This window comes from Lagopus leucura, unplaced genomic scaffold (assembly GCF_019238085.1).
Source record: "Lagopus leucura isolate 7727_CA_CO unplaced genomic scaffold, USGS_WTPT01 Super-Scaffold_100159, whole genome shotgun sequence".
NCBI lineage: Eukaryota > Metazoa > Chordata > Aves > Galliformes > Phasianidae > Lagopus > Lagopus leucura.
In genome coordinates this window covers 33,609,914-33,633,511 of record NW_024962335.1, presented here as the reverse complement: position 1 = coordinate 33,633,511, position 23,598 = coordinate 33,609,914, and the positions used below count along the sequence as shown (strand labels likewise).

Sequence of the window (23,598 nt, the reverse complement as noted above, 5' to 3'; positions counted from 1 at the left end):
CAATTTGGAAAGAAAATGATGAAAACTGGGAAGTGATTTCTGAAATTGGTACTGTTTCAGAGAAGTGGGGCAAAGTTTACTGCTAGTCTTTATAATGAGCCATCAATTCAGAGTAGGAAGCCTGGTGAGCTTAGACAGTGGGAGGGACTCTCTGGAGAAAAGAACAGAAAATATTAGGTTCTTATGATGGTGTATTTGTCTGCACTTTTATCTTAAGCTTTTTTTCCTTAGCATTAATCTCTTAGCTGCTTGACATTGATGTCTTCTCAATCTGTTAGTTTGCAATACACATTCAATATAAAGTTTTGTTTGCTTTTTATGTGTTTTATTCCATAGTGTAGAGCTAAGAGGAAAAAGGCTTAAATTTTTGCAGAAACATTTGGAGGAGAAATAAGGTTTTCCAGAAAGCAAAAATACCTCTCAATTAGGCCTGGTTGTTTTAGGAAGTTAGAATTAAGTGTTAGTTACCAAGGAAACTTCCCTGTACATTCTTTTTCTTTGTTGTTCTTTCCCAGCAGCAGATAAATTTGTATGCCTAAAATAACAAAGAAAGGTAATGTTGTTCTCAGGAAGGCTTTTGCTAACCTTCCCTTGCCAAGGTATTGTCTTACCTATTTTACAGGCTGGATTGAATGAGCACAGTGTCCCGCTGCTAATCTCTCCAGACTTGTGCTATAGCAAATTGATTATACAAAATTCAGGGAGGCTGCATTTCTGGCTGCTCACTCCTGTGCTGCCTTGCGTAGCAGTGGTTCCATGTAGACCATTGCTGAAAAGAGTAGTGCGTAAAAAGGGGGGGAGTTTAACTACATCCACACTTTTCTGACCCAGTTATGTAATACGGGGAGTAATTTCTTTTTAATAGTGTAATAAACAACTGTGCCTTACATGCTTACTGCTAGATACAGTTGTTAAATTACAGTTAAAGAGGATGGGAAGCCCTTATTTTCTGACTTTGATAATACTATCAAACATCAGATAGAGAAGAATCAAGTATCATTTTTCCAGGAAATTTTTGCTGGGCATCTGGAAAGTTATCTGATGCTTTTTTGAATACAGTCAGTGTTCTTAGATAAGCACCAAGGAATAAGCAAGATAGATAAATCTGAGAAGAGTGAAATTTTTTTTCCTTCAAAAACCCAACCTGCACACAGGCTATGAATTGGTCGTTGTTCCATTCTGGTGGCAATAGAGAGGGTTTGCAGTAACAAAATGGAACCGCCAAATGGCAATCTCTGATCCTTCTAACCTCTAAATAAGGAGCCATTGCTGTGTTTTGATCAGCTTCTTCTGCAGGCAAAGGAATTGAAAAACGAAAACAAAACAAAACAAAAACACCAAAAACATTTTTTCATACCTAGCAAAAAGTTTAAGTTCAAAATAGTGGAGCTGTGTTTTCCTGGAATCCCTTTAGAATGACAAATGGCTGTTGCTTGAGAGGTGTAGTTGACTGTTGGTGAGGTAATTTTGGCAGAAATCTTAACATTTACTAGACTTGCAACTTACAAAATTATCTTTGCTAGTCACGTCTATGTTAAAATGTTTGTAATAATCATTTAAAAGGCTTTTCAAGCTAATTAGAGGGGTTTTTTTGTGTTGTGTTTTGGATATACTTGGGTTGTCTTTATTTTTTTTGTTTGTTTTTGGTTTTGTTTGTTTTTAAAGGAGGATAAGAGGAATGAAATTTTTGACACTGTGTTTTATAAAGTAACTTTTACTGAGCATAAAAATACTCAATGCTATTGCTGTGTGTAACCCTTTCCCTCTCCTTTTTTTTTTTTTTTTAATCCATCAAGCTCCTACAACCTTTCTTTTGTTCAGTCAGAAGAATGCAATTAATCGCATGGTGATAGATGAGCAGCAGAGTCCAGATATCATACTTCCTATCCATAGTCTCCGAAATGTTCGAGCCATTGATTATGACCCCCTGGATAAGCAATTGTATTGGATTGATTCACGGCAGAATATCATTCGGAAGGCACAGGAAGATGGCAGCCAGGTAACTTGTGGGCAGTAGAATTTTTAAAAGATGCTCTATATCCAAGAATGTATGAGGACACATAAATAATTTAGATCTACAGGTTTCTGGTAGGTTATCAGCTGGCTCTTGGCAAAACAAGTGGCATCTAGAGTTTATGGAGTTCTCAGTCAGTAAACTGGGAGTTTACTGACAGTAGGAAATGAAACATGGAAAACTGGGGCTGGCCTAAAGGTACTCTGGTCCTTCGTGCATTATTTGCATATCCCTGTCTTTTGGCTGGTGGCAGTTGGACACTCCTATGTGAGAGTCATGAAGCATAGAAGAGAAGATTCTTCGTAGAAAATGAACATGTCAAGAGAGTGACAGAAAAGTTACAAATGAGAAGGACACAGAAACATTGACTCTAAAATAAAGAGGCTGGGACTTTGTCAGCATATGGTTGTGTTTAAATCCTTCTAGGTTCTGATGGGGGTAGGAAGAGAGCTGTTGTCAACCACAAAGACACGAGGGAAGGTTGAAATTCGTGACCTCTAAGAGATGTAGCGGGCCAGCTTTAGCAGGGTAAACAAATTCAGGACTTTAGACACACCCTTTCATAAAGGTGTCAAGCCAAAAAAGAAAGCTAGGCAGATCTTTCAGTGAAGTTTAATTTGACAATGAGAGAGTGGAGGTTACTTATGTCAAAAGCATGAAGTTTTCCAAGAAGGTTATCTTAGGCTGTGTTTTAACAATCCTCTTCAAGTTTGTTGACAGCCTAAGTTAGTCTTTCACTTTGACTATGCATTTAAAATAACTTAAAAAGAAAAGGAAAAAAAGAAAATGAAAGAAAGGGTATGAGAACTTGCTAGCTGATACATTTTCTTGGCAATTTTCTTCCCATTTATGGTTCATCCTTATTTTATTTCTCTCAAGTTTGATGGCAGTGATGGTAAAGTAGAGTGAGAGGAATTTCAAGTGCTGTCTGGCCTTACTTTGCCAGTATTTTTTTTATCTTCTTTGCTGCAGCTTTGGGATGTAGGTGTTTCTGTTTCAGAATGCTATACAGTCTGGATTTGGGTCTATCCAAACTAAGTTTTGTCAAGAAAGGGGAGGAGGCAGGGAAATTCAGCTTGAATCTCCAACATGGTGGGTATTTGGACTTTTTGGTCAAATTTGCTGAATGTTGTGAGTTGCAACCACTTGATTGCCATTAAAACAAACTGTCAGGACTAAGTCACTAAATCTAATCAAAAGTTTTAATGGAACAACTGGTCCTGTGTGTCTCCTACTTTATGCTAATATTTTGGTGGCATTTTTCTTCCCCTTGGCAATAATTTGATGTGTTATCTATAGCCAGATCCAATGCAGGCAATTATATTTGCTAAGCATTCTTCTGTGGGTTGTTCTCTCCTTTTTAGAGCCTCACTGTTGTGACAAGTCCAGTTCCCAATCAGAACCTAGACATGCAGCCTTATGACCTGAGCATTGACATCTACAGCCGCTACATCTACTGGACCTGTGAAGCTACTAATGTCATCAACGTGACACGCTTGGATGGGAGACCCATGGGAGTGGTGCTCAAAGGAGATCAAGATAGACCCAGGGCCATTGTGGTGAATCCAGAGAAAGGGTAAGTAGCAGAAATAGTGATATGGCAAAATTCAAGCAGAAGGTTTTAAGAATCAAACTGATGTTTTCTGTTTGTTTGAATAAAAGCAACTGTAACATTTGCTAAAATGTCTTGGTCATATGGCAAAAATATGAAAAGGTCAATTAAACTGTTTTCCTCTAATCATTACTATTCCAGATACATGTATTTCACCAACCTGCAGGAAAGATCTCCTAAAATTGAGAGAGCAGCACTGGATGGAACTGAACGAGAGGTCCTTTTTTTCAGTGGTTTGAGCAAGCCTATTGCCTTAGCTATTGACAGCCAGCTAGGCAAGTTGTTCTGGGCTGATTCAGACCTGCGGAGAATTGAAAGCAGCGACCTTTCAGGTAGAGTAGCACTTTAATTCAGTGATTCATTTGTGTGGGGTGGGTGTGGGGGAATGTAGAGAAAGGCGTTGTCTTTTCCTTCCTGCTATAGAGAGTCTGTACTGTGATTCTAATTGCTCCCTCAATTCCCAGCCAGGGAATGCGTATGATTCATCCAGCGTGCCTTTGCAGTCTTGTACCTCTATCTGTGATTTGCATTATTAATTGTTACACTTGCTGTTTACTTCAGTTTCTCACTGCAAGACCTTTGTGTGGTTTCCCAATGTTAACTCGCAAATAAATTGCAGCAGTTTTGGAAAGGGGAGGGGAGAAGTGGTTTTCTTTTATAGGCATTGTTTTTGGTGCAGTGATCTGTAAACTGGGAGTTTCTTGTTAATGGAGAAGTCTTTCCTGCTGAGTTAAAGCAGCAGGTGTGCAGATTAATTATGTGTCCATCCTTTTTGGGACATAATGTGAGAAGAGTAAAAGTAAGACTTAATGCTTTTCTGCTCTCAAAAGGAAAAAAACCAAGTCCTTCTAGCCATATAGTTCTCTTTGCCTGCTCCTTAATGTTGGTTATGCTGCTTGTCCACTATGAGTTGATTTAGCTCTATTTACTATATAAACAAAACTATAAGCTAACAGCAACATAGAAAAACAGAAGCAAAGAAAAGTATTCTGTTGATATGAAAAGCTGAATTGATCCAGCAAGCAACCAGAACTTGAGCAAGAGAAGAGGCAAAATTGTGCAGTTAGACTAGGTTGAAGAGATACAGACATCTCCTGTTCACTAGTTAGATGCAGCTAGTTGCTGGATCACGTCAACTGTCTTCTGTGACTCGGATAGCAATTCACTGTAATATGAGTTGGCTGAACACATACCTACCCATCTCTTTATGACACGTTGGTATAAACCCCCTCATATTACTGCCTGTGGGTGTCAGCAGCAGAATTTCTACTTCCCCTGAAGTAGGTCCAGCTCCAGTCTGAATAACACACTTTTGCTGAGTGTTATTCAGCTATCACTGAATGCATAAGAAAATAAGGATATACTTTGCAATCTGTGAGCGAAATTGAAAACTTAGCCATATACTGGTAGTTTGGAGTATTCCATGTATCCACTTCTCCACTTCTTTCAAAGTGGAGGCATGCAATCCCATTGACACCAGTGTGGTTTTCGGCCTTTTGTTAAGTTGCAAGAATAAGTTTTTGTTTTGGAAAATGTTTCACTGTTTCATGTTTGTTGGTTTAGTAAAACATTACTTTTTTTTTTTTCTTTTCCCCCAATGATTTGCATATGTCACTGGAAGGTTCAAGATTGCTTATGAACTGTGATACCCTGATTACTTTGTGTTTTAAAACACAAGGCATAAGCTGACCTCAGGATACCTCATCTTGTCCCTCTTCTGCTCAAGCAAGGATCACCCAGAGCAGGTTGTCTAGGCCTACGTCAAGATTGCTTTTGAACACCTTGCAGGAGGGCATTCCACAGCTTCTGAGCAACCTGCCAGAGCTCCAGCACCCACACAGCACAGAATTGCTTCCTGGTGTTCAGAAGGAATCTTCTGTATGCCAGTTTGTGCCCATTATCTCTGATCGTGGCACTGAGCGCCACTGAAAAGAGCCTAATTCTTTCCTCTGTGCATTGTCCCTTCAAGCAGTACAACCATCTGGTGGTATATCAGCCATTTTCACTGTTTGTTTTGTTTAAAGATCACTGTTGGATTACTGATGTCATGAAATAAGAGCTCCTCATTTTGATGAACATTATGAAAAATCTTTCCAAAACCCTTCTTGCTTTTTTGGCTTCTGCACCACAAATAGATTGCTATAATCACCACGATAAATTGCTAACTGCCGAGATGCATTCCTGCACTTAGGAATGCTGATTAATAGAGTCTTTTGACTGGCGAAGTAATTTTTTGCATGTGTTATCTTCTTTAAAATGTGCACAATCTCCTGCTATGCTGACTCCATAGATGCCAGTACTCCTAAAGAGAAGGAGAAATAGAATGCCTTCATGTGGCACAGTCCTTCTTTTACTCACTGTTCTTCGGGCATTCAGTTGGGTATCAGTTGTACTGCCTAAATTGGAGTTCCTACTGAAGCTTCCTCACATCCTACTGAAAATTCCTCACATAGCTAAGGGTTGTTTACAAAAAGATGACTGAAATTAGCTTCTGACTATGGAAACTATTTGGAAATTACGGTTTTTTTTATTCCAGAATAATTTGTGTGATGTGGAAATATCTGATGATTCTAGAATTAAGTAATTTTTTATTTGGAAATAGAATGTGCTGAGGGTGTGTCCTGTTTTTTGTATTCGTTTGTTTGTAAGTCTTAAAAGGTATTGCTGGAAAGAGAATAGTGATGCCAGGAGACAAAAGTCTTAATAACATCTCCCTTTCACCTGACATTCCTAATAAGGGGGGGCTAGCATCTGGATGAGACAGGTTCAGATGCTCTTGTTGGTTTATGGAAGGTGAGATTTCAGTGTCTCAATTTATTCAGAAATTATCAGCTACATTTGGCCACAAATGTTAGAAAGAAAGATTAAAACAGTAATATAGAGAAAATTTTAAGTTTCAGAGCATTAGGAGCATTTTGCAAAATGCCATGTTGATTTACATGAGCATAGTAGAGCAGGGTATGTGCAGACTCCATTTGGGTAGGTCAAGGTCTTAGTTTAAATTATATTCTTTCCTGTCATCTTTGCATATTCCCCACTTCCCAGCTGGGTTATTTTTCTCTTAAAGATGCAGGTTGCTGTTTCTAACCTTTTCCCTGTAAGATGACTCATATTCATGAGGACTGTTGCAGATCTTCAGTTTGCCTTGCATCACTCAGGCTATTAATTTCTTCATCAGTCTGGATTCCTTGAGAATACATCAATGTTATTTCTTAATCAGATCATTGCTGGTGTTATTCCAAATTGGTAAATGAGAGCCCTGTGTAGCTGAGGATTAAAATCTCCATCTTCTGCTTTAGATGTTACCATTTGCTAAATGCTTAAAAGTTCCATACACATTTGGTAAAATTGAGATAAATACATTTTTTGTAGCTTAATTTGTTTTGCATTTCCTGGCATACTGTTGATTAAAGTTTTCAACAAGCCAAAGATAGAGGGATGAACCTGAGAAAATTATAAAATCATAAAATAGGTGTCTTCTGTCTCATAACAGTATCTTCTATGACTATGGTACAGATACCATGTAACTCTTCTGTGGTATTCATTTATACTAGTATACTTTTACAGGAAAAAAATATTACAACTTGTTGAAAATTATATTGTGGAAGAACATATGCAAAACTATGATCTGCTATATTAAAAATAGAAATAAGCATAGCAGTGAGCACAGATATCTGAAAACAACAGGATTTGGATGTGTATTTTCAAGCTCTGGTCTAATTTTGAACTGTAATATTGTTATGGCATTTCAAAATTGAAGCAAAATCTGTATGTCTGTGAGTAATTTCGTGCTCAGAGTCTAGTAAACCTTACTGAATATTTGAGTGATAATGACCATTGCATGTGAGTTATGAAGCCTTCACCATCTTTGGGCGGTCTTCAGTGTTTCTTCTGAAACAGCTGTGGGCTGTCTTCTGTTGATATGGACTGCAATCCATGGGTAATGTAGCATAAAAGTCAGCAAATGCTTTCAGAGGCGTCAGGCTTCTTGACTGGTGCTGATGTTTGCTGAGGGAACTGAAGAAAGTAAGTCTTCACTAGAAAGAATGGAATGTTCTTAATTTAGCACAAGAACATTTGTGAAGATAATTTAGTTGAAATAAAAAAATACAAAGAAGTCAAAAGTCAAATGTTTACCTTAATCTCATAATTTGTGTGAAAAGTACTAATTACTTTGTCTTCACTTGTATTTTATCTTGCATTTGTTAACTCAAGTTAATAATGTCTTCTTATTCCCTGCTGAATGCTAAGACAAAGCAGTTTAAAAAAACAATAGATGAATGAAAAGAAATAACAATTACCATCGCACTGATAAAAGGCTGAGTAGTCTCATGAGAGCTGGGCCCCCAACTCCATATAGTTTCTAAATACAGAAAATGTATCTGAAGCGCAAGAACTGTCTTTTGATGAAAATGATTTAGAAGAAAGATCATGTGTCTGCAAAGCATCAGTTTTACATCATAGGACCCAAGATTGCATGTAGTTTTATAGTTGGCTTTAACTAGTAGTGTAAAAGTAGTAGAAAATGATGATGTGAACATTATAGAAAACATTTGTGATAGTATTTTGGTTGATTCCAGTTGAGCTAAACCACTCTTTTCCTTCTGCAGGTGCTAACCGAGTTGTTTTGGAAGATTCCAATATATTGCAACCTGTGGGACTAACTGTATTTGAGAACTGGTTGTATTGGATTGACAGACAACAGCAGATGATTGAAAAGATTGATATGACTGGTCGAGAAGGACGTACAAAGGTCCAAGCTCGTATTGCACAACTCAGTGACATTCATGCTGTGAAAGAGCTTAACGTTCAGGAATACAGTAAGTACAGTTTCCTGTTTGCAAGTGAAAACAGTGCTTGTGGGACTGGAGGCAGGTAATGACTAAGAGAGATGAAGCCTGCTTTCCCTTATCACTGATCAACATCAGTGTGAATCAAAGGGGCCAGAAATATCATTCCATCTGTTATATTGCTAGAATGGTATTGTTTGCCTCCTTAGTGTGGTTGGCAGTAGACATGCAAACTATCACAAAGCATCATATTTTGTTGCTCTGACAATTTTGTTGTTATTTCTATACAAGTACCTGGGATTTGAGTGTATATAGGCACAGTGGGAATATCCTGTAACTCCTAGTAGAGGATTGTCTGGATTATGGATGTGGCAGACTACTGACACAGAGTGTCAAAGCTGTCACTATTAGAACTCAACTCCTTCTGGAGTTCTGAGGGCTCTTAGGGCCCTTTACTAGTTGTAAATATTTCAGTGGACTAGCTACCTTTCCTGCACAGCCTTGAAAGAAAAATGAAAATTTTTTGTTAGTGTCAGTTCATATTGAAACTAAATGGTGGACACTGCATTGCACAAAGAAAGTGTGTGTTTAAGCACAAACAGTTTGTGCTTAATATGCCTGCACTTTAAAAAGTTTTCTGCTTACAGGGATATAGCTTTCCCTGCACACACTCACTTGAAATGAAGGGAGCTAGATGGTTAAAGCAGTAGAGCTGCTGTTTTCATGGACAAAATAGGCCTGGTTAATAGGCTGTGTGTGTGCCTTCAAGAAATATGTAGAAAGATGTCTGGGGATGTTTAATTAAAGCATCAGTGCAGACTACTACTAGTTTTGTTTGCTATTAATCTCAGTAAATCTGTCAGCAGTTCCAAGGAAAGTATGTTGTCTCTATTAAACATTAAAATGAAGAGACTTATTTATCTAGAGCATGTTAATTTGAATTTTGGAGATAGTGTGAAAGCTTCAGAATTCATTAATTAGAAAGGTTTCCTTTTTTTTAATGGTTCTTGATAGGAAAAAATTAAAGAAGTATAGAACCCAAGGCAACTTTTTATTACTAATGTTGCTCTTTTTGCTGAAGAGCTTATTCTACCTCACACAAGAGTAAATGGTTTGAGTATTGTTTACTAGCTTAAAAGGCCATATGGTGTAATTCTCAGTGTTTTAGGTCACAGGTAAATAATTATTTGTGTAAAGAAAAATAATACAATGAATCACAACTTTTTCAGAGTTGATTTTAGAAATGCCCTGCACATTGAGAAGGGAGTAATGAGGAGAGTCCTGTGATATCACTGAAAGGTTTGAAAAGAGATGGGGATTTCTTGTCACAGGACGTACCAAATTATTAGAAAGTAAATCTGATTTGGCTATTTCCAGATTCCCCAATTACTGTAGGGTATCTGAAGTAGAGGAAATTGAAAAGGAGCAAGGAATAGAACAGTACTATCTTATGTACTCATCCTCACAAGTGTGATTGCAGTTGTACTCCCTATTTGTCTTATTCTTAAAATCACAGGACAGCACCCTTGTTCTCAAGATAATGGTGGTTGCTCACACATTTGCATTGTGAAGGGCGATGGCACCACACGCTGCTCTTGTCCGGTCCACCTTGTTTTGCTGCAGGATGAGCTGTCCTGTGGAGGTAAGTCCTTCCCGTGCTCTGGATTGCTGAGCTTGCAGCTTCTGGGTGGAGAGGTCTCCGGTTTAGGGTCACTTCTGAGCAGAAATAACACGATAGTGTTGTAACACGTTTTTACATGTTCATCTCTTTGCCTCACTCCAGTAAGCTAAATCTGCAAGTTTTGAGGAGTAAAAGAACAGGATAATTTCATTAGCTGACTGTAGAATAAGGATCTCTGTTCATGCTTTCTACTTAAGTCAACTGAATTATTTCAATTTGATTTTTTTATTGTATAATTCTTTGTTACTTTTTGCATCACTATGCATGTTCTTGTTTTTCAGCTAATAGCTCTCATGTTCTGCTATGTTCTGCCCCATCTACTGTCTGTGCCATTTAATTCTTCATTTCTTTACTCCTGAAATTCACCACGTCTTTCTGAACTGCAGCCTCAGAAGGGCAAGTTGCCTCCTCCATGGTGACGTGATCACAGTAGCCTACGTGCTTGGTGCCTCCAAGGTTGTGTTTGAAATGGGAGATAGGAAAGGCACTTTGGTACTTCTGTCCCTTTGTGCCGACATACTGAGTGAGTTTATTGTGCAATCTTCTTGGCATCAAGGCAACATGTGGTCTCACAATGGAACAAGAGCTAACATAATCCAGATATTCTCTCAAGTGTAACAAAAGAACAAGTTTAACACCAGGCCAAAAAGGAGAGAGGAAGAAAGGGGGACTTAAAAAAAAAAAAAAAAAAAAAAAAAAAAGTGGAGGAGAGGAATACATGCTTACTTATGCTTACTTACTGCCTGAGATTAACAGTTACAGTAGTGAATGTTAAATAACTAACAGCTGTGTTGAGATAGCAAGGCAACTAAATGTAACAGTTTCTTGTCATTTTAGAAGAATTTTGACTCAACAGAGCTGTCAAGGGCGCATAACTAGACATTGAGTCACAGCACATCCATCTGCAGCACATCACGTCTCTTAATGTTGTCTATACAATGACTGTTGAGCATTAAGAAAGTGAACAATCAACTGTGTATGCAGTGGTGCTGCAGGAAAGGGGGAGTAGAGAAAAAGTATGTTGACTTCAAGAAAAGACTTTTGGAGATCTATGGAGAAGGATAAAAGAGGCTGAGGTGGGAAGAAAAGAATTGTGTTTTTAGTGTTCGTGTTTCTCTGTTCTTTGTCTAACGAGACTCCACTGACATGAACTTGCATCTGTCACGTGAGGCTCAAGACCTGTTCAGATGATCAGAGACAGAGGGGGTGGAAATCATCTTATGATGCTGCATGTTTACCAGCTTCTTGATGTCAAAGCAGCTCAGTTATTCTTGTCCTTAACTGTTGTGATCTGCTGATTGTTCACCTGAATCTTTACTTTTTGTTTGTTTGCTTGATTTTTAAAGAACCTCCAACATGCTCCCCTCAGCAATTCACCTGTTTCACAGGTGAGATTGACTGCATCCCAGTGGCCTGGCGCTGTGATGGTTTCACTGAATGTGAAGACCATAGTGATGAAAAAAACTGCCCAGTGTGCTCGGACACCCAGTTTCAGTGTGAAAGTGGACAGTGCATAGACAGTGCCCTCCGGTGCAATGGAGAAGCAAATTGCCAGGACAACTCAGATGAGAAGAACTGCGAAGGTACAGAGGGTCTTTCAAAATATGATAGAAACAAAACTGCACAGGGGATGCTATGAAAGTTACCAAAGCTATTGCAGAATATGGAATTCCAAAGGATTTTAATTTCTGCTGTTATGTCACAAGTTTATTGAGTGGGAAATTATTTCACAGCTCCATGCTTTTGTTTTTCCACCTGCTCATGTCCTACATAGTGGTTTAAGCTATGTTTGTGGAAAGTACTCTTAAAAAATTGTATGTTTAGAGCTCTGAAACCTGGTAACTTTGGAGTAAACTTTTTTCAGTAAGTGGGAGTGAGAGACAGATGAGATTCCTGGAGATGTCCACTTCAGAGTACAGTAAGAGAGAGCAGTTAGGCTATATTTATGGAGAGAAGTGCTATTACCGACACAATGAGAATTAGGGAATTTTTGTGTTGGAAGGGGCAGGTTATGCTGAAGGAGTCTGAACTACCCTAGTACTATATCAGCATTAGAATACTCGACTTTTTTTTCCTCACTGCATAAATAGTAAGGAATTGTAGGGACAACTTATAAGCTTGAATGGATGCCTCTTCCATATATTCTTTCAGTACAGTTTCTTTGAAGAGACTAAGAGTCTTTGAATTAAGGATGAATTTCTTTCCAAAAGATATGCTCCAGCTCAAACAAAAATATATAAACAGATGCAGAAATTCCTCTGTGATGAAGGATGCCTTTTAGGCAGATGCATGCTGACATCTGAAAATGTTTTGTGCAGGTTAGTTTCTCAGCTATCATCCAGTGACTAGAGACATCGGAACAAGGGCTGTTTATCATCTTCAAAATGTCTCTGTTACTCAGAATGTTCAGGTGGAGTGCAGCCCAGAAAAGCCTGTAGTTTAACTTCTTAATTCAACTGAAATCGGGAAGAATTTAAAATTTATGTGAAACGGGGCAAAACTGTGTGTAAACAGCAGCAGCCAGTACTTTGTCTGCAGCACCTTTTTTTCCCATAGCAGTAGTTTAGTTTTTGAGTGTAATGGCAAAGATCCAGATTTGTCTTCTGTCTTCCATTTCAGTTTTAAAACATAATGTCAAGTGAAATACATTGTCGTATGATCAAGGAGTCTTCTATTTTACAAGTAGTGCACAAGGGCATTGAGAAACCACATTTATCTTTCTTAAGCAATTTTAACATTGTGGTTTGGCAGATTTATTTTTAATAACTTAATTCTTCTTGTAGTACATATTTAGAGTGAAGTAATTAAAGTCATTTTGCCATAACCATGTCCTAAGATAAGTACCTATATCCTCACCTATATCCTACCTGTGGCCTTCTGCGTCTGTTTTGTGTCAGTTGAGGTGACTTTTCCTTGTAGGGTCCAGTGTCTTTTTTTTCTTTTTTGGCATGCTTAGCATGAGAGACTTCTATATACCACTGACTGCTTCAAGAAATGAAGCTAACAGGAGACTAAGCTCTCCCAAAATATTCCTGATTGTATGCTTTGGTATCTACTTTCCTTAATCATTTTAAAGAGTGGAAGTCTTTGATACTGACTCTTGGTTTGTGGGGTGGTTCTCTTCCCAGTGCTTTGTTTAACCAATCAGTTCCGATGCGCCAGCGGGCAGTGCATTGGTAAAAGCAAGAAATGTGATCACAACCTGGACTGTAGTGACAGCTCAGATGAGCAAGGATGCTGTAAGTACAAAACCTGAGACTTGATTGCATTATCCGAAATGTACTTCTTACCTTCTCAGTGAGTTAATTTTAATCTGAATTGTACCCAAAATGGATGTTGTTATGCAATCAATACATAAGTGTAGTAGAATAGGAATCAAAGACTTAACTAGTATTTTGAATTAATCCTCTCTAAGGCAGTCAAATTTTTCACATAACACTGTAAAGTTTTAAAAGAAATGAGAAGCTTGTTTTATGATAATGAGTTTGTATGCTGAGAAAGAAAAAGATTTTAAATACTGCACTATAGTGTGAGGCTTTTATATAAAACTGTTTTGCTTCATGGTTTTCCTGTACAAAGATCAGCAGCAGGTGCTTTTATAATGAGGTCAGCACTCTGTTTACAGAATAAGCCTTCTAAAATTTCCTTGGCTTCTTAAAAAAAAAGGTAGTTTTGAGCTTGATTTCTGATTTGTAGCGTGATACGTACTATCTTGAAATCTCCAGGGTTGTGCAAGAAAAACACTGCCTTTAAAATTCCAGCTTGAAAGTTCATTTTCACTGTTAGTGTTTTGAAAGAAATTGTAAATAGGTGTCATCTTTTCTAGTGTTGGAGATCTATGTATCACAGGTGATACATGACTTGAAAATGCAAGGCCTTGATCTTAAGAAGGAGTAATAAGAGATGTGCTATCATGTAAGGAAGTTAGTAGCAACTTTATCACATACATATGTAATTATCTTTTTTATGGTTCAGACATTTTTGTTTTTATGATATAAAATCTGCCTGGAATAAAGTTGCATTGGTCTCTGTCCTTCTTCCAGTATGATCAGAAGTCTGTTTACTAATCACTGTAGACTGTGACAGGTTGGTTAAAGTGTGGAATTCTTTTTTTTAGGAGAAGGAAATATGTTGAGGAAAAGGCTTTCTATAATGGCTAAGATGTAAAATACCAACTAGAGCAGGAATATTCTTTTAAGTCTGCTTTTCTTTTCAAATTCATTAAGGATAGGCAGGGAGTTGTCATTTATTCCCATAAGTGTCATTGGTTAGAACTGGTATTGTAGGGAAAGCCGATCACTTTAGCTGTAAGGAATCTGTATCCAAAGTAATTATTCAACACTTTGGCACTTCTAAAGCTGATGTGAAGATGTATCCTTTAGTGTGGGATAGATGTAGAATGGGTTAGGTAATTAAATAAATAGCAGCAAACCCAAAATTAATTACTGATATCATCTCTACTAAGTGAATGTTACACAGTTCAGAACAGAGAATGCCAATCTGTTTAGCAGACTGATAACCCAGGGGTTGTGTGACAGAGCAAAGCAAAAATAGTTGTCACTGTTGTTAATGGTAGCACAGTACAATCTGAAGTCCTGGCTGCAGGTCTTGTTCACCCAGCTCAAAGGGCAGCTAGTTCAGGACCTGGTTCATGAGCCCCCGCCCCTGCACATGGGTGTATTTACTCATCTCCTGGCATCCCATTCTAAAACCTCTGCACATGTGGAACTGTTCATGTGCACAGGCGGCCCTACTGGCTTCCCGGAGTCTTCAAACAGACCTGTTCACTTGTATGTTTGTTCCTAACATAAATTCATTTATGATATCTGATATCTGCCTATGGAAGTGGAGGCTGTTGAATGATATCGTGAAAACTGATGTTGATGTATAAAGCTGCTGGATTAGCTTCTACAGTATAATTATATTTTTTCTTCTAGATACTACAGAGGAGCCTGCACCACAGCCCAACAACACGATAGGCTCCATCATTGGTGTAATCCTCACACTTTTTGTGGTTGGAGCAATGTATTTCATTTGCCAGAGGGTGCTGTGCCCACGCATGAAGGGGGATGGAGAGACAATGACCAATGACTATGTGGTACATGGACCAGCCTCTGTACCTCTTGGTTATGTGCCTCACCCAAGCTCTTTGTCAGGGTCTCTTCCTGGTGAGTAAACAGCATGTTCCTTGTTTTGCTCTTTGACCTCACATAGTTATAGCTGAGGATGCTGTGCATGTATGCACAGGAGACATTGGTTCCAGAAGCATAATTCTTCCTGCCAAGCCACTGAGAGACTGGACAGTTGAGGATTGTTGCTGTCCATAGCAATAAATTTCTATCTTTTCTATGCCACTCACAAGCATTCAGATTCTTAGCAGAACCATAAGTTCGAATAAATATACGTACCATGGGAGTTCTTTTTTTGCTGCAAAAGAAGCCTCTTTTTATGACACTGGCAAGGTGTCATGACAGATCATGGTAAAGTACATGGAGGTATATTCATAAGACTTTGTTTAAAGATTGTATAATTATTAGAATTGTAGATTGGATCTTTATATTTGTAAAACTTCTTGTAAAGTCAGAAATGACCAGCAATAACTGTTTCAGGTTATTTTGTTATTTGATAATGAAGTTTCTGATACCAGTTCACATGCATGATGCTACTGCTGATTAAAAAATAAGATTTGGCTGCAACAGTGCACTTCATATGTATGCATTTCTTTTGTATGTATTGATTAGATATGAACTGTAACTTGTGGTGCTGGATCCAGCGGGTTGCAGTTAGAACATAAGTGTTTTTGAGGCTAGTACAGGGTTATAAGAATTCACAAAATATCTTTACATTCTGTAGTAACCTGCTTTCATTATAGAGTCTTTAAGGAGAATTTGCATTATTTCAAGCACAATTACATACCTATCTGTTTCTTGTTCCAACTCTATGGAAGCATGATTCAGTCCAGCAGCAAAATCTTACTTACCTATATAGAAATAAAATAACAAACTCTCTCTTTTCCTGCTTGAATTTCAGTTGCTTAGTTGCTGTGGTCAGAGTCAGTTTTGTGTTTTATTCCAGGACATAGAAATAATGCCTGAATGCCTGTTCTCTCAAGTCTTTCACAGATGTTCAAGTGAAAGGAATCTGGTTCTCTTCATGCAGCTTTAGTGCAGACAAGTGTGAGATCCTGCAGTTCAGTTGTTGATGCACAAAACCAACATGCTTATCCCCTGACAGTCTTCATTCTGTTTCTCAATCAAAAAGCACTGAATTTGCTCTTAATACTGAAAAGATTAGTTTTGCTTCTAGCAGTTGCACTGATACCGCTGTTATCCTACCAGCTTTTTTTCTTTAATCTTTCTTTTCTCTGTTTGCTTTGAAGAATTGAGTATTGACATACATATTTGCTCTTCTTTAGGGATGTCTCGAGGAAAATCTGTGATCAGCTCCCTCAGCATTATGGGAGGGAGCAGTGGGCCGCCCTATGACAGGGCCCATGTCACTGGAGCATCTTCCAGTAGTTCTTCAAGTACTAAAGGCACTTACTTTCCTCCAGTAAGTTATTCTGTTATTCATAGATCTTTACTAACTTTCAAAGAGGTTCCTGGAGATAATTTGTTTACGGATTCATGCTTGGTTTTACCTTTCTAGAATAAAAGATTTGTTTGAATATGGAGAGTGACTTTGGAAAGGAAGAGAAGGGAGAAGAGGTTGTCTCTTTATAAAACAATATGGGAGTTTTATACTAATTTTTAAAACTTTATAGAGTACCACCAGAAAAAAATGGTCTTAGATTAAATATCAGGAGAGATGAAAAAATCAGAGTAAATGTTGAGCAACTCTGGCAGAGTGATCTCCATTACACTCCATCAAGTGCCTCTGGAGAAAACACCATAGTTGGAGTCTCTACAGGCTCTTGAATTAATTAAAATGAACTTTTCTCTCGCGTTCCAAAGCAAACAAGTGTCTTTCAACTCCATAACATTCCTATAGACATAGAACAGAAAATTACTGTATTAGATGCTATATGAAAGTTGTTACCAGCTTTAGAGGGTTCAGTATCTACTTAATTTAACATCTCGTGGTTGTTTTAGTGATTTTATATGAAGTCCACAAGCCACTACTGTATGTTAGAGTTACATGCTTGGTCAGCAGAGATTAAAATCTTCAACTGTCTGTTATGCAATTCTGAAAATAACTCATCTTCTTATATCCTGAAATTAACCAAAATTCTGTTCATGCAGTAAGAGTATGACAGTGTAGGGAACAAATGCTTGCCTTGGTCAGCAAACTACAAATATTCTAAAACAGTATGGTACTGAAGGCCTATAAGCTAGCAAGGGTGGACATCTGCTGGTTTTCCTAGGGCAGTGATATCACTAGTGACTATGTTGTACTGAACAGCTAGCTTAAACTTTCCTTTTCAGCACTGGCTATGTCAAAATACACAGCAGTCAACAGCAGTCAGCATTTTTGAGAATAGCTTAATATCTTCTGTGGGAATAACAAGCAGGATTTCCAGCATTTATTAAAGAACTGGGGAATAAACAAAAGAAAAATCCTCCTGTTGGGAGGGACTATGCATATAGTTCTTCAAGTAAGAATACTAAAAAGAAAGTTTGTAACACTGGTGTTTTCTTGATTCACATTCTGTCTTGGATTTTATTGGGACAAAATTATTTTCTTTGGAGTGTCTGGTATGATGCTGTGTTGGTTCTAGGAGAAAAACAATGTTGTAGCACACTGGTGTTTATAGCTGCAGCTAATCAGTGTTTTATAGAGCCAAGGCCATTTGCAGCGAAGGGTCCAAGGACCTGGGAGGGAACAGAATTAGGACAGCTGACTTAAACTGGCCAAAGGGATACTCCATACCAAATGACATCAAGTGGAAGGAGTTTTGAAGGGAGTGGGAGTTCATCGCTCTCTCTTTCTCTGGTCAGGGGGCTAGCTGGGCATTGGTCATTGGGTGGAGAACGTATTACTTATGTATCACTTGTTATACATATTTATAAATATGTATAGTTGTAACTATTATTACTTTCCTTTTCTCTATTTTAGTAAGTAGTTTTATCTCAACCTACAAGTTCTACTTTGTTTTTTTGGATTCTCTCCCTCATCCCACTGGGAAGGAGGGGGGGTGAGTGACCAACTCTGTGGTGCTGAGCCACCAACTAGGTTAAACTGCAGCAGCATTCATATCTTAACTGCAAATTTTCTTAATTTTTTCTTAGATTTTGAACCCACCACCATCACCAGCTACCGAACGTTCACATTATACAATGGAATTCGGTTATTCTTCAAACAGCCCATCCACTCATAGATCTTACAGGTAATTATTATTACAATAGCATCTGTCAGGATCAAAGCAGCTACTGTAGAAATGTAGAATGCAGACATACCCTGCTCCATAAGAATTGTAATCAAAGGCCTTAATGCTGTGAGTGCTAAAACAGATGCTTAAATTGTTTCACATGTATCATGTCACTGCAGCGTATGTTTAAGTGTAGCATAATTTGAGGTTAATCATACAGTGAGTGGGTTAGTGGTACATCTCCTGAGTGTATTTGCTTTAGGGGGAATAACAATGCTAATTCTTCGCCATATTAGTTAAATGCTGACTTGGTATCATGATAACTTACAGCCAAAAATATGTATGCTGGAATGAACCCTGCCATAAATTATATGTTATAAATAGTTATAAATACTTTGTTACGTAATTATAAAAAAAATAGTAGTCAAACACACATAGGAGGAAAGTTGGCAATACAAAGGCTAATATTTCACAAGTAAGGTCATATTAATGGCCTAGATAAATCACAAGAATATATCAAATTAGAATTTAATATTAATATCTGAATGAGGTTGCTAATCTCTTGCTTATTCCCCTGATTATTTATTCCCTGAATATTTCCCTGATAATTATCCTGATTATAAACATGAAAGCTTTATCTTCATTTTTTTTGAACACATCCTTCTCACTTTCCTTTCATTATCATTTTATAACTAGTTACAAAAAGAAAAAAACAAAGAGTAAGAGACTTACTACCCAAGAGTGTAAAGATTCCCTTCTCAAATCACTAGTAGGTCTAGTCAGTGAGATTTGAGACTGTATTTGTCTCCTCAAAGAAATGTCTCCCTAGCACAGAGTCTTTGGGGGCTTTTGTATAATGAGGTCTCTGGGGCTGAAGAGATGTCTCTTCTCCATTGGCGGAAAATATGACCTCTGCTGTGCAGAAGGTTTGTATGTCTGTAATGGTCCCTTGCAGACATATGAAAAATCCATCAAAATGATTTGTGATTTAATAATGACATAAAGCCACATTGTGGCACCAGCATGAATCCTGCTGATCATTGGTCAGCTGGCGTGACTCTTTGAATTATAAATGGAATTATAATAGAGATGTAGTGTAGACTTGGATGTTTTCAGAGTGCTCCCCACTCAAAAATAAGCCCTACTTTTGCCAATTCTGATATTTCCTAACAATCTGACTTGAATACAGAGGAACTGCATCCTCACCTGTTACCAGCTATGGATTTTGATGCTGGCAATTGTAGTTACCAACCACCTCCCTTTCTAGTTTTTCTTTTATATAACTATAGAATGGCTTAGGTTGGAAGAAATCTTAAAGCCTATTTAGATCCATGAGCAGGGTTACCAACCTCTCAATTGTGTTGTCCAGAGCTCCACCCAACCTGGCCTCCAGGGTTGATGCACCCACAACTTCTCTGGACAGCCTCTTCCAGGGCCTCATCACCCTATGAGTGTAGAATTTCCTCCTAATTTCCCCTCTTTTAGATAAAACCATTCCCCCTTGTCCTATCAGACCTTGTAAAATGTCAGAGTCCATCTTGTTTATAAGCTTCTTTTTAAATACTGAAAGGCTGAAATGAGGTCTCCCCAAGAAACAGAATACAGCTTTCTTTAAATGATTTTGGGTTCATGTTTAAAAATGTTTGATAGTGGAGTACTGTGTCTAGGTGTGGAGCCCTCAGTACAAGAAAGACATAGAGATTTTGGAAAGGGTCCAGAGGAGGGCGACTAAGATGATCAGGGGGCTGGAGCACCTCCCCTATGGGGACAGGCTGAGGGAGTTGGGCTTGTTCAGCCTGGAGAAGAGAAGGCTGCGGGGTGACCTCATTGCAGCCTATCAATACCTGAAGGGAACCTACACCCAGGAGGGGAGTAAACTCTTCAAAAGGGCTGACAACAGCAGGACTAGGGGAAATGGATCCAAGTTGAAGGAGGGAAGATTTAGGTTGGATGTTAGGGGGAAGTTCTTTACAAGGAGAGTGGTTAGGCCCTGGAACGGGCTGCCCAGGGAGGTTGTGGATGCCCTGTCCTTGGACGTGTTCAAGGCCAGGTTGGAGAGGGTCCTGGGCAACCTGATCTGAATGTGTATGTTTGGTGGCCCTGCTAGGCAGGGGGGTTGGAACTACATGATCCTTGAGGTCCCTTCCAACCCGGGTGATTCTGTGATTCTGTGATTCTGTGATAGTGTTTGAGAATTCCCTCCCAGTTATTGCTCTGGCAGGTGATTCTCCTACAAAGGTGCCAGGTCATTTTTGGTCTCTCTCTCAACTTAAAAGTCAGTTAAAATTGGGAATTACTCTATTGAAGGATACTAGAATGTCTTCTCTAAGTTTGCAGCACACTGTTTTTTTCACACAGTGTCCTTGTTAGTAGCAATTTTCACTACCTCAGCTTAGGAAAGCTATTGTCTGTAAGCAATTGGTAACTGGTATTTTGTTTGCCGATTCCTGTAATTTGACCAATGCTGTGCAAAGCTGGGCTTTCTCCAGGTGAGTTAACAAGTCCGCTGTGCCATGGAGGTTTGATACTGTGGGTCTGCAACAGGGAGGCTGACTCCTGCCTCTTTTCATCTTGACCTACTTGCCTCTCTTGTTCATGGATGCATCACCCAAAATGTTCAGTCCATTTGCTGACACTTTTCCCAAAAATCTCCCTACCACAGCTACAGGCCTTACAGCTACCGCCACTTTGCACCTCCCACAACACCCTGTAGCACGGATGTCTGTGACAGTGACTATGCCCCGAGCCGAAGGGTCACGGCCGCGATGGCCAAGGGCTACACCAGTGACTTGAACTATGATTCAGAGCCCGTCCCACCGCCTCCGACCCCGCGCAGCCAGTACCTGTCAGCGGAGGAGAACTACGAGAGCTGCCCCCCTTCCCCATACACAGAGCGGAGCTACTCTCACCACCTCTACCCACCGCCGCCGTCCCCCTGCACAGACTCCTCATGAGGGGCAGCCCCCCCTCCGCAATCTGCCTCTGCCGTGGAAGTGTAAATACAAAGTGTTCTACCAGGGAGGGGGGAGTTCTTGGCAAGGGATGAGGTAGGACAGTGTACAGTTAAATGTTATTAAGTCGGGTGGTGGAATACTGGACATATTTGTACAGAAGAAAAAAAAAAAAAAAGGATATTTATATATTTTCTTAAACAGCAACTGCTGCTTGTGCCATAAGAAAAATTTTTGTATAAAAGAACCCAGACGTTTGTACAAAAAGTTTTTATTTTTGCAAATTGAACACAAAAACATGCCTTAATCCAGTGAAGTGACTGAGCACATAGTGAAATGGAAGGACCAGGTATGTGTCACTTGTCCAGTGAGGTGAGATGTGGGTTTTATCAATACCAAAAATGTTTAAAGTAATTAATAATAAAGAAGTCCGTCTCAGAGCAGCGTACCATAGATACTTGGAAGTAGCCAAATACCCTCTATATTAGCTACAGAGGGCCAGCAACTAAGTTAAACTTGAAAATGCAGTCAGGACAGATAATAACCTTATACAAAGGGCTTTGTTTTCTACAGGAATACAACAATTGTAGCAGTGAATCCAGAAGAATAATGACACAATTTTTTAAAAGAGTGCACCTCTGTTTTTCTTCAATACATTTACCAAACTTGAGCATTTTGAGCTCTCTCCTTGCTTCTGAAATTTCAATGATTTTTGTTGGGTATATTTTAAAGTTGGTTGGTTTTTTTTGTTTTTTTTTGTTTTTTTAGTACTGCTTAGCCTTTCTCATTTCTTCTACATCCTTTCTTTCCCCCCATGTCACTTTAAATCATGTTATCCTTATTTAAAGTACTGGGCTGCTGTAAATTCTTTTTTTTTTTTTCCCCCTCCTAATTAGCCTTGTCGTGCAATGAGTGTCATGCTATACATTATTCCATTAATTTTGCCAACATGATGATCCTGTTTTGTACCAGGTCATTGTGATTTTTCACATGATTGACAAGGGTAATATGCACATACCTGAATGATTTTTAGTCCCTGGGAAAAAAAAAACCCTTATTTTGACCTAGTGCCCACAAAATGTCAAATATTTTTTTACCACATATAATAGAGACAGTGTATTTATAAACTATAAATTTAACCACGGATTGTTAGTTTTACTGTAAATGAATAATATATCCTTGCAGTACATTCAATGTATATTGATACCACAGCACGCAAATCAAATATATAATATATATATATATATTTTTTTTTTCCTAGTAAGGAAGCATTTAACTTTCAATGGAGCAACTATCCATAAGAAATAAATGTTTTGATCATTGGAAGGAGTTCCTTTGCTATATTAACTGCTCATGATTTGTGTTAGGCAAAGCCAATTTTCTCAGTATGATTTTGACATACCTCCTGTTTTGTGTAGTGTGAGTTTAATGCTTTAGTATTAACCGCTGTGAGTATCAAATTAAGATATTCTTAACCAAACAATTTTTTATTCACATCTCTATTTTTGTATATTACCTTATTTAGCCCCTTCTCCCTTCAGCCTCACCATGGTGATTTTGAAAGGGATGGTATATAAACAAGTGAAAGCATTATTTGCGTAGGTTGAGGGACAGCCTAGAATATTATGATTTCCTCTCTTACTCCAGTGCAGTGTTCTGAATTTGCTTTGACTGTAGCTGAGCTCACAGTGTAACTGATTCTAGACAGCATTATGCATTTGCACCTTTTGTTAATGTTAAATCCATGTTGAAGGTGCTGATGCCTTTAAAGGTTGGACCTCTGATTCTTTTCTCTCAAAACAAAGGCTTCTGCCTTCTGAGCCTTTTGGGCTCAGTATGGATGGAATAACCATTCAGAGGTCCTATTTGGCTTGTATTGTTCTCTGTTGTTTGTTTCCCATCCAGTTTCAACTGAGCAAAATAATCTAAAAATGTGGCATAGGCTTTGCTTCATATTGTTGACACAATTAGTGACAAATAATTCTGCCACTCATCTTGGGTACTGGAGCTTTGTTTTATTTCAGCTCTGAGAAAAGCCATGCCATTTGGAATCCCAGCTGTAACTAAGAGTTTTTTCTCACAGTAAAAGATACCTGAGAAAGCATTTAAAAAAAAAAAAAAAAAATCCTGGATGGACTCCAGGCTGCTATAATTGATCTCCGGATCTGGTGTGCTGAGAGTTTGATCAGCTTCATTCTAGGTATCTGGAAATTGTGATCGCTGTTCTTTAGGCTCTTCCTTC

The 23,598-nt window shown here is 38.5% G+C and overlaps 1 protein-coding gene across 3 annotated transcripts in view; it reads left to right on the top strand.

Moving 5' to 3' along the window:
• LRP6 (LDL receptor related protein 6) overlaps nt 1–22,593 on the top strand; it is a 123,383-nt gene extending 100,790 nt beyond the window's left edge. For 2 of the 3 annotated variants that reach the window (XM_042889884.1, XM_042889886.1), the window contains 11 exons: nt 1,797–1,999; nt 3,379–3,590; nt 3,768–3,958; nt 8,237–8,446; nt 9,933–10,058; nt 11,444–11,680; nt 13,226–13,336; nt 15,035–15,265; nt 16,513–16,649; nt 18,326–18,423; nt 21,068–22,593. In XM_042889884.1, the coding sequence (XP_042745818.1) occupies nt 1,797–1,999; nt 3,379–3,590; nt 3,768–3,958; nt 8,237–8,446; nt 9,933–10,058; nt 11,444–11,680; nt 13,226–13,336; nt 15,035–15,265; nt 16,513–16,649; nt 18,326–18,423; nt 21,068–21,359 (2,048 nt within the window). In that variant the 3' untranslated portion in view covers nt 21,360–22,593. The remainder of the gene's footprint in view (nt 1–1,796; nt 2,000–3,378; nt 3,591–3,767; nt 3,959–8,236; nt 8,447–9,932; nt 10,059–11,443; nt 11,681–13,225; nt 13,337–15,034; nt 15,266–16,512; nt 16,650–18,325; nt 18,424–21,067) is intronic. The other variant, XM_042889885.1, reaches the window with a different exon arrangement.
• Nucleotides 22,594–23,598: the final 1,005 nt, after the last annotated feature.